This window comes from Enhydra lutris, unplaced genomic scaffold, assembly GCF_002288905.1.
Source record: "Enhydra lutris kenyoni isolate GAN:26980312 unplaced genomic scaffold, ASM228890v2 scaffoldscaffold27, whole genome shotgun sequence".
Classification (NCBI taxonomy): Eukaryota; Metazoa; Chordata; class Mammalia; order Carnivora; family Mustelidae; genus Enhydra; species Enhydra lutris.
Window position 1 is genome coordinate 24,300,390 of NW_019154111.1, and position 11,444 is coordinate 24,311,833.

Below are 11,444 nucleotides of genomic sequence, written 5' to 3' on the forward strand. Positions count from 1 at the left end.
TTCATCTTTTCTTCCTTTTATTTCTAAAGTTGTCTGGAAGTATTTTGGACGTGTATAGTGGTGAGCAGGGAATTTCACCAGTTAATATGGGCCTTACAAGTGCTTCCTGTCCAAGTAGTCTGCCAATGAAAAGAGAAATTACAGGTAATGTTGCTTTTTAGTTTTATCCCTTTTAAATCAACTACTTCCTTTGTTATATAACAAATTATCCCAAAACTTAACAACTTGAAATAATAAATACTTACTCTCTCATATCATCTCTATGGGTCAGAAATCCAGATGGCTTAGAAAATTGGTTTTCACTCAGTCTTCCATAAGGCTACAGTCAAGATGTTGTCCAGAGGTACAGACATTTGAGGCAAGCTAAAGGATGTGCTCCCAAAACAATTCTGTTGCAGGTCTTGAAAGTTAGTGCTGTTTGTTGGCAAGAGACTTTGTCTCTTTACCACGTGAACCTTTCTATGAGGCTGATCAAATGTCCTCATGACATGACTGGTGATCCAAGAGACACTAAAGTGGTAATTGAACATGTATTTTATGACCTAGTCTTGGTCACACTAGTGACCACACTAGTCATTTTCACATATTCTGTTGGTATCCCAGGTCAGCCCTGTCTAATGTGCAAAGAAACACCCAAGGATGTGAATATCGTTGAGAATCATGGTAGGCGATGTTGGAGACTATCACAAATGCTTGCAACCATGTAGCACATAAAGTGTCATTTCCTGGAAGTGTTTGATAAGAATACCTAAGAAGTGTTGCTAGTTCCAACTCCAGGGATGTAGAAATCATAGTTAATTATGAAAAATGTTGGTTGTAAAAATTAAGCTGAAATAATTTTGAATAATCTTAAAATTCTTAAAATAATAATAATGATTGAACAGTTTAATATTTGCTATGCACTGTACCTCTTTTCATCATCACAGTGATCATCAGATAGGTATTATATTATGCCAATTTTACAGATGAGGAGCTGAGACACAGAGAACTTAGGTAATAGATCACATGGCTATTAAAAGGAAGGCCAGAATACAAATCCAGGTTTTACTATTCAAACCCTAAAAGGTTAGCCATTGCCTCTTTCTTAAAGAGTGCTTTGCTCCAAATTTCTAAATATTGGCATAAAAATATTATTATGCCATTTGGAGCAAGTAATACTGTATTTTCACCTAATATTGCTGAATTAGGTTGACTAGAGAGGTTGTAAAATAGAACTAAGCACAATTTAAATTATCTTCCTTTTGATCAGAAACAGATACGCGAGCTTTGGCAAAAGAGAGACAAAAAAAGGACAACCACAACCTCAGTAAGTATATTTTCCCTTTTTTCTAAAAAAAAAAAAAAAAAAAATTAATGCAAGAGGAAATCCATGGAAGTTAAAATATGTGGTCTTTTATTGTCACTTTGTAAGTATTATTATGAGGTCACATAACCAAAATAACCATAATGAATAGTATATGTTCACTAGTTGTGCTATTTTGGGAAATTTAAATCATATGAACCCTCAGAAGAGCTACATAATTTTAGGAAGTGAAACATTTCAAATTGTCTCCTTACTCACTCTATCTCTCTCAAGCAGACTGGATGTGACAGATACGAGTGCATTTAGTTACATTTGAACTCTGTTGTGACTCTTTGACTCAAAGGTTTAGAGATAAAAGTGGCTTTAGAAAATGTACACCACTTATAAAGCAAGAAACAACTCCACGTTCTCATCTTTCTGTGTCAATCTGCCCCTCCCTTCCTAATGATAAGTTATCTGAAAGACATTGCTGACATTGTACTGCTGAATTCTACCTCTGCAAATTAATTAATTAATTCATTCATTAATTAAATGTCTGTGATGCCTTCCTAGGGGTCAGTTTGACTCTGATGACTGGTCACATGAGATGAGAAATACAAGTGAGGGAAGTAGGTTAACAGCAGTATTGAGCTTGATAGTGTTTGGTCGTGTCCCAAGTGCTTAACTGCCTCAAGTGAGCTTGACTGAGTGTGAAGCCTTCCTGTTTTGGAAGGCCAATCAAAAAATGAGAAAAGAATAAAATAGAATAAACATAAATAAAAACTTCAAAGTTCTAAAACAAACCAGGATTTTTCTTACATGTGGTTAGCGGAAATTGATCCTACAGGGACCTATGGACCCTACATCTGTCTGTTCATATTGTACCTGCTACATCACAGGCTGATCAGAGTTTGCTGATGGTGAAGTTGCGAGGAAAGAGCTAACAAGTGGTTCTAACCATCTGTGAGGTTGTCGTGGAAAGGGAAATGTTCTCACTCTGATAGTCCTTAGCAATAGAGCAGATCTCCTTTGGTCCAGATTGTGAGACAAGTAGAACACAAGTAGGGGGGAGCCAGTTGTTGACAGAAGGGATTAATACAGCAAGGAACTATGGGCTTCTCTCTTCTTTTAAAACCTGTTAACTCATGACTCTCCTTGCTCTTTTCTTCTTTTCTCTACATCTCCAGTTTAAATAGCAGGTCATTTAGCATAAAGTATGATAGGTGCCTAGTATGTCTATCGTCAAGTGTTTGCTAATCTGGATTCCCTTACTGGAAGATGTTGCTTTTTGGAGATCTCAATGTTAAAAAACACTTTAATATCCTATTTTAAATATGATGAATCTAGGACCACCTGTAAAATTTGGGGGGATCATGGCAAGAGGACAAATGGAGACCCACTTACCAGAAGTTTAAATATTTAAAAGTTGTAACTCAAGCTAGAGAGTGCTACCTTAAGTATTCTCTATTCTTTCTAAAGACTGGAAGGCCAGGTGTGAATTAAGAATTCTCAGATCATCGGAGCTCTGAGTGGGGGACGTCAGGGTAAGGCAAAGCTAGCCTTAAGCCAGCAGCCCATCTCACTGCTCTCCCTACTCCTTTCTTTCTGTACTGCCAGTGGCCTTGGACATGAGTTCGCACATTTGTCTTATACATTTTAACTCCACAACCACCTGTGTAAATAAATTCCCTCGTCCGAATCTTGAGCCTAGAGGTGAGCACATCAGTGTCATGGTCCTCACTCAGGAGGATGGACCCAGGAAGGGACCTGCACAGGCTCTGGAAGTGGGCCCAGGGCATTTGGGAGGATAGCCCCAGTGTGAGTTACTCAGTGTAGTTTGACTCCGTGAACTGACTTGCTCAGCTGGGAAGGAAGGGTGTGGTGAGAGAAGGCAAAAGTGGCTCCTCTTAAGTATGGGTCCAGGATAGGTTCCTCTCTCACCCTGATCTCAGAACAGGAAAGAATGGATATATCAATGCTGTGGAGAGTGAAACCACACACGGCATGCACTAAACTTGGTAATTTCTTAAAACTTGACTCCTTCGCAAATAACTACTACTGGATATGAAAACATTGAGGAACCAAAGTTCTCATTATAATTACCCATTAAAAATTTATCAAGCACAATCTAAGAAGAGTAAAGTAGGAACTTCTGATATTTTACATAAGGTACATTTAAATAATAGATTTTGAAGAAATATTATAGGATGAAACCTTATTTTGAGGTAAAACTGTGAACATCCTTGATAGCTATTCTTCATCTTATATTTAAAAGTCTGTTTTATAATATAGTAGTATGTGTGAACATAGAATTATTAATAATTCTTACTGTGAAATATGTATGTATTTCTATCAGCTTTACCTTTGTTTATCTTTTCAGTTTTTTAATGTGGTGTCATTGTTTTTTGAATTAACTCCCTCAAGAATCAATTATATTCTAATTTTAGAGTAATCCCAATATATTATTACTGAAGGTCAAATCCATTCATGGTAAATTGCTTTGTAGAGTCAATTATTCTTTCATGACTTTCCTTGTTTGTGGTAGCAGATCTTAATTTTTAGCATGCATTAAGTATTTTCAAATATTTTTGATATATGATTTTCTTCTTCATGACTTTTTCTTCCTCCATTTTCCTGGAAAGATTTTTAAAATGTTACCTATTGAAAAAATACTGTGTAGAAGGATATGTTGTAGTTCTTGATTCTAGGAATATAGAGCAGACTATAAGACTACACTATACTCCATAAGACTGCTTTCTCAAAGGGGTCAAATATAGGAAACTCTACTTATTTGTATATCTGATATTTACTGAACATTAATTAGATCATAAAACTTCCAAAAGCAGTTAAGTCGTGGAAATGCAAACAAAGAAAACGGTCTCTGAATAAGAATTTATACCAATAGTTCTCAAAATGTGGGCCCTAACAGCATCAACATGACCTGGGAATTTCTCAGAAATGCAAATCCTTGGGCCCCAACTTATGTATGCCAAAAGTTGAAAGCCACTACTCTATATATTATTGAAAAATTTTAAATTAGAAAAATATATTTACAGTCTAATCAACATTTATTTAATATCTCCTATATGCCAGACCTCTGAGAATAGAAAAATGAGGAATAAATGACCCCTGCCCTCAAGAAGGTCACAGTCTAGTTGGGCACACATGTCCGAGATCTGCCAAAAGTTGTGTTGGGTCTCTGGGGATTGTATGAGAAGAATAAAACATGGTGCAGACCTTGAAAAATTATGATCCTGATGGGCAAAATGAGTATGTGTGAAATGGTGATCCAAAAAGATAAATATATATAAATACATATGCATTTCAGTATGAGTGAATATTATAGCATTTTGGAAAGTGAAAAAAGTTGTTTTGAGAGAAAATGTTTTTAAAGCATTGTCAATAATAGAATCACAATTCTAATACTGTCATTTTTTACTTTTAGATTGAAATATATTTGAATTTTTATTTTGAGTACTCTTTTGATAATAAGGAAATTTTTTCACTCACTGTTTTTTAAAGATTATTAAGAAAGTTTACAGCTGTCCAAAAGTGAATTATGCTTCAATGAGAATAATCAATAACATTTCTCTTTTAATAGTTGAAAGAAGAAGAAGGTATAATATTAATTACCGAATCAAGGAGCTTGGCACTCTTATTCCAAAGTCTAATGATCCGTGAGTTCAACAATCATTTCTATAATAATGTAATAGTTTGAATACCCTCCAACATGGGTGGGAGGGAAAAGAGGAGAAGAGTACCAATTGCTAAGAAACCAAGTAGCTTATGGTAAAGGTAAGGCAACTCCTGGTCTTATTAAGTATCTATTCGAGAATGATAGTTATTAAACATCAATATTGTTACTAACATTTGCTCTTCTGAGATGTAGGAAATAAGGACATTATTTCTTCTCAGTTCATAGCTTTCGATATGGCACCAATATTGGTAAATTTAGTGGTAGTATCAAATGTTGTCTATGACACTTCTTGTATACTCAGTTTACAGTTATAGCAATTCTTCCAATGTGAGATTTATGTGTACATGAACATTGAATTGTTAGGTTTTCAGAGGTCCCAAAATTCTGGAGACATGCAGGTAAAAAATAGGATTGTAAAAACATGCTGATTAATGCCAACCAATAATTAGTTATTGTAATTAAATTTTCAGCCACTTTTTGGCGTCATACACAAAATCAGTTAAACAAGATGTTTGAGGTTGTAAATTTCAGGAAAGAATTGATTAATCAAAGTATCAAGTTAGAATGTCAAATGTCTCTCCAAAACATAAAAATAAGATCTGTTGCATTAATAATGACTTCAAAACGTTTCATTCAAACTGAGAACTGTCCTCTCCAAATACTAGTGATCATCCATTATTCAAAAACAGTGATGTTTGATAAAGTGATATTAGTGAGATTTGGAAATACTCTTTCCCTGAATCCAAATGTGCCAACTCACTTGGACAATTCAATGATTTGTAATAGAAGGGAAGGTCGTATTTCTCCTCATGGGCATATTAGGTGGAATGGCACAAAGAGCCCCTTTTGGAGAGTCTGAAGAACTTGGTCATAGTGTAGCTGTCATTTGATAACTCTTCAAATCACTTAAAGTCTCTAAGCATGCAACTCCTCCCGTTAGCAGAAGAGAATACCCATTGTCCTGATGGGACTTTTCTTCTTCTTTAGCACTTAATATATATACATGCACATTTATTCACCAAGCATTTGAGGTAAAGCCAAGGCTTTTTTTGTTTGAATATGTGTTTCAACTTTTCTTTCTTACATAAACTGCACTAAAATGTATAGTTTATTTTAATTTCTTTAAAATAAAACAAAAACTTATACAACTTAAATATAGAAATACTTTTAAAATGTGTATACCCTTATTTGTGACAGCATATTTTTTAGCAACTCAAATTTACTGACATTTTAATTGAGTTTTTCCAAAGCTTTTAATATAATCTTCCTTAAAACAGTAACTATTTTTATAAGTGCTTTCTTTTTTGGCATTCACATTTTATTAGCTAATGTACCTATAATTTAATTATATTATCATCATAGTAATTACAGTGGGCATTAATTTAACCTCTCAGTCAGTACATAGCACCACACTGACAACAGAAATACCTGGATGTATCAGAGGGTAGCCCAGTGCTCTCTATTACCTATTTTGTTCTGACAACAGTCAGTGAACATCACAAAGGGAATGGAGTGTTATTAACCTTGAAAGTGATTGGATAAAGGTCAGTTGAGAGAGGTTCTCTTGTAATTGGTGGAAGCTAACCTACAGTGCTAGAGCGTGGTTATATGCAGAAAGTGCATGAGAATTCAAGACTGGACTCTGAAGCCTAACTGACCATCTTCAGATGTCACTATGCTTATAAGGCACCAATCGTATGGTTGGGTTTTTATAAACATAAAGCCAAATAATATATATGAGAATACCATACAAATGATAACACTTCTGTAAGGGATGATTATTCTATACTTTATAGAAACTTTGGTTATAAAAAGGCTCCTTTCTCCTTCCAACTCACTGTCTGGAACAGAGAGTGGCAACCTTTTCCTGTAAGGGACCAGATAGTAAATATTTTGAGGTTTGTGGGCCACATAGCCTGTGACAATTTTCTAACTGTGTTGCTGTAGCATGAAAGCAGACATAGACCATATGTACATGAATGAACATGGATGTGTCCACTGAAACTTTATTGACAAAAATAGACCACAGGTCCTAGTTTGTCTGCCCCTGATCTAGAGTATAGAAAATCAATTTATCACAGAATCATATCCAAAAGAGACTCTCACTGGTAAAATTTTATTGTAAACGTTTTTAAGTGTTTTCCTCCTCTTTATGGATCTCAGAAAGAAGTATCATTATTTATTTTAATTGTATTATATGTATGGAAATGATATTTATTTTAGGTCTAATTAAAAACATTAATTAATTCAACGTTGAAGATATCTATATGTGGTTCTGTGCACATAGCAGGTAGAAGAGATGCTTCATTGTCGGCTGTGGCATTCCAGACATCCAATACCAATTGTGTTTCAATATATCTTATCCCTTGGCTTGCTGTGGCCTCACCTGTTACCCTAGGGCTTCTCTTTAGGGCCCACCAGTGTGAATCCCATGGGTGAATTCAGAACACAGCCTCTTTAAAACTTGGATCCATGGGGGGGGCACATGGGTGGTTCAGTCGGTTGAGCATGTGACTCTTAATTTTGACTCAAGAAGTTGGTTAAGAAGAAACCTCACATATTAAAATGACTTTAAAATAGAATGAACTTAACAAATTTAGTGCAAATTATGTCAGATAGAAATGGTCAGAAGACCCATTGTGTGGTCTTTACCACCACTTTGAACGTTTATTTAAATAAACAGTACCTTAGTGCTCGCTTTGGCAGCACATATACTAAATAAACAGTACCTTAAACTTCAAAGTTGACTGGTGGTTATCCTTTCCATATTATTTCTTCTGTCTTTCTAGTTTTGTTTTGTTTTTTTCCCCATGAGAAGAAATGAAACAAAATCAGGGCCAAAAGTCTCCTGCTGCAGCTTAGGGTTTTAATTCAGGAGTTCACCTTTTTGAGTTACAAGTACCTTCTTAGCTTAATGACAAAAGTAGCCCCTTTCTCCATAGCCTTCCCATCACCGGAGAAGTCACCGTGAGTGGAATGAGAGCAGCAGCTATGATGGCCCTAGAGGAGCTGACAAAGCATTTTCACACTCTTGACAGACTCTAGTAATGGGTTGGTGTCTTTTGGTAGAAAATGCTTTAGCATTTTCTAGTAGGCATTTTCACCTGCCAGTAGAAAAGTGTATCTTCCTTTGATTTATTGCCCCTAATCGAAGTATCATCTAACCTTAACTTCCAGTGAGGAATATGCAAGCCAGATTTTTCATAAACTATATTTTCCCACTTCTGATCACTTAATACATACATATTAATTTCAATCTATCTCACATAGATCATATAAAACAAAAGTATATAAAGTGTAATTCTAAAAAAAAAATTTTCCTACATGCTGGGATGTCTGGATGGCTCAGTCGTTTTTGATTTTCGCTCAGGTCAGGATCTCAGCATCCTAGGCTCCAGCGCCACAGTGGGCTCCATACTTAGTGAGGAGTCTGCTTAAGGACTCTCTCTCACCCTCTCCCTCTGCCTCTCCCACCCCACTCATGCTCTCTCTCTCTCTCAAATAAATAAATAAGTCTTTATAAAAAATTTCCTACATGCTTACTTATGCTGTACTAAAAAAAATAGTCTCATGACTCTGAACTGAAAATTCATCAAGGTTTTCTACAACTCTGATTAAATTTAGCAATTAGTTTGACATCATTCTCCACATATATTATTAATTCTCATATGGGATTAAATTCATTGACATATTTTTCCAGATGTTGCAACCGATAGCTTGTTTCATAATTCCAGATTTATAATTTCTCCTGACTTAAAAATAAGTTTTAATAAAATATTTTTCCTGTGCTCTAAAAAGATTATCTGGTAATGTTTAATTTATTTACTTGTCTTAAATTTATTTAAAAATAGGCATCCAACTTTTAAATCAAGTATTGATGTCTTTGTGCAGAAAAATTTGCCTAATGATTCTAGAAAGTTTTGCTCTATTGCTTAAAGTGATGTTGCTGAACTCTGATTTGTTTCACAATCACTCAGGATCACCATTCAGAAGGGACCTTATTTTTTTTTTCTTAGAAGCATAAAAGCAACCTTATTAGAAAGTAGGTTAAAAGACTGGTACATTCGAAATGATCTTAAAAAATTTAGGCTTAAGTCCTCAGTAATGTACATTTCCTAGTTCATTAATGCAGAAATACTGCACATAGATTTTAATCTCAGAGTTAATAATAAAAGCAATTTTCACTAAAAATATAAAAACTGTAATGGTAGAATCATGATATTGCATTTAGCTCTCCCACAAAAAGTCACTTTATTACTTTCTTTTGACACTTATTTTCATTCTGGGATTAATTTTACTATATAAGGGCTTCTTAACTATTCTATTAAAATTTCTATTCAGAAGCAATAATATCTAAGAGTGAATAATAGTCATGTAAATCATTATTTCATATTAATGTAAAAGATTTTGTAAGTTCTTATGAATTCTGCTGACATGCACAATTGTGAAAAGGTTATCTCTCCGTTCTATAGTGATATGCGCTGGAACAAAGGAACCATTCTAAAAGCATCAGTGGAGTACATCAAGTGGCTACAAAAAGAACAACAGAGAGCTCGAGAATTAGAACACAGACAGAAGAAATTAGAGCAGGCTAACAGGCGGCTTCTACTCCGGATTCAGGTTTTTATAAAAATGTTGCCATGAACCACGTCACTTATATATGACTTATCCACCATCTGTTTTATTCATTGTCTCATTTATTTTTCTTATTAACAATTATTTTCCTTCTAAAGGATAATTTTATTGCCTTTTAGAAGCTCATGAATTGGGTTGTTTCAGTTAGACTTTGATTAGATGTCCACGATCAAGATGGCTTTAAAAGTAGAATGAATAACAACTAATTGCAAAATGCCTAAAATAGAACCAATTTGATAAGCACACAATGTTATCCCAGCCAAAAACTAATAATAATTAAAACATTTTTTTTCTTTATATCATATTGGACACTAAATTGTTCTCTCTCCCTTTTATTTCTTTAGTAACATTGCTATGGATTTCATTGCCGCAAGGCATATTATGCCAGTATATATTAAGTCAGTCCTCATCTGTTCATGTGACACAAAATATCAAAATATGGGTTTTCATAACTCTCAAGATTTTTTTTATGTGAGCATGCTTATTGCCAGGTAAAGCACCACTCTGTTCCATGAAATGGTCCTATAGTGAGAAATTAATCAGGACGAACAAATGAAATATTTTCCACTATCTCCAAATGGTTATATTGTATTCTGAGCCACTATGGAACCATTCTATGTTATGTATTCCCTTGAACAGCAATGAGAAAAGAATTTTTTTTTTAATCTGTATAGTTTTCTCAGGGTTATTTTTCAGGCATTAGAAACACACTCGGTTCCATTACTTGCAAAGAATATTATAATATATGTATCAGTCTTCATTTTGAATGCTTGTTAATATTTTTTTCCATTTCTGGTTTATTTACTAGAGTTAAGTCCACTTGCAAAGTCATCATTTAATTATTATTGTTTGAAATTGCAGGAACTAGAAATACAGGCTCGTGCTCATGGTCTGCCAGCCCTGGCTTCACTTGGCACAGTTGATTTAGGTGCTCATGTCACCAAACAACAGACCCATCTTGAGCAGCATTCAGTAGACTATTGCCAACAACTGACTTTGTCTCAAGGGACCAGTCCTGAGCTCTGTGATCAAGCTATGGCCTTCTCTGATCCTTTGTCACATTTCACAGATTTATCCTTTAGTGCCTCTTTGAAAGAGGAGCAAAGATTGAATGACATGCTACTAGATGACACAATATCTCCATTTGGAACAGATCCTCTGCTATCTGCCACTTCCCCTGCAGTTTCCAAAGAAAGCAGTAGGAGAAGTAGTATTAGCTCAGATGATGGGAATGAATTATAAACAAAGCAAACAGGCTCAATTCATCAACTGGGAAGCAATTCTATGCTGGTGCTATGCAAGTATGTTCTGTTTCATATATTGCTTTGGCTTAGTTTTCTCAAAAGGAATAGACTGTTCACGAAAATCTAGAGACGACAGAAGAATTCACAGGAAGAAGAAACATGGTGTTGAAGAATTATTGAGAATGATTAAGGATTTTTTCTTCTTTGACTAAATTGTGTTTTCCTGAAAAGAGGTACAGCATAAGAAATAACTCCCTACTAATGTTGTCAGAGTGGAGATGTGGTGATGTATCGCTGGAACCATCAGACTGCAAGGAGAAAACCTACTGAAATACGCAAACCATTTTTCACTTATTCACTTCCAACTCTTCTATTCAAGTCTTGTGTTAGTCATCAAGTATCAAGATCAACAGCTCTGATAGTCCATTGACTTCCTCCACTGTCTGGAGGGACATGTTGAAAGTTCAAACTTCCTAGAGGAAATAGTTAAAAGATACAGAATCTGTCATATTCTAATTGAAAAGTGAATCTTCAGTAAACATTAGAGTTTTCCACAATAAAATACCAAAAATTTATGAGAACTTTG

General features: G+C 34.8%; 1 protein-coding gene across 6 annotated transcripts in view; it reads left to right on the forward strand.

The window, feature by feature from the left end:
- LOC111152064 (transcription factor EC) overlaps positions 1-10,857 on the forward strand; it is a 118,437-nt gene extending 107,580 nt beyond the window's left edge. For all 6 annotated transcript variants that reach the window (XM_022510348.1, XM_022510349.1, XM_022510352.1 and 3 more), the window contains 5 exons: positions 30-144; positions 1,250-1,306; positions 4,884-4,959; positions 9,452-9,599; positions 10,476-10,857. In XM_022510348.1, coding sequence (XP_022366056.1) covers positions 30-144; positions 1,250-1,306; positions 4,884-4,959; positions 9,452-9,599; positions 10,476-10,856 — 777 coding nt within the window. In that variant the 3' untranslated portion in view covers position 10,857. The remainder of the gene's footprint in view (positions 1-29; positions 145-1,249; positions 1,307-4,883; positions 4,960-9,451; positions 9,600-10,475) is intronic.
- Positions 10,858-11,444: the final 587 nt, after the last annotated feature.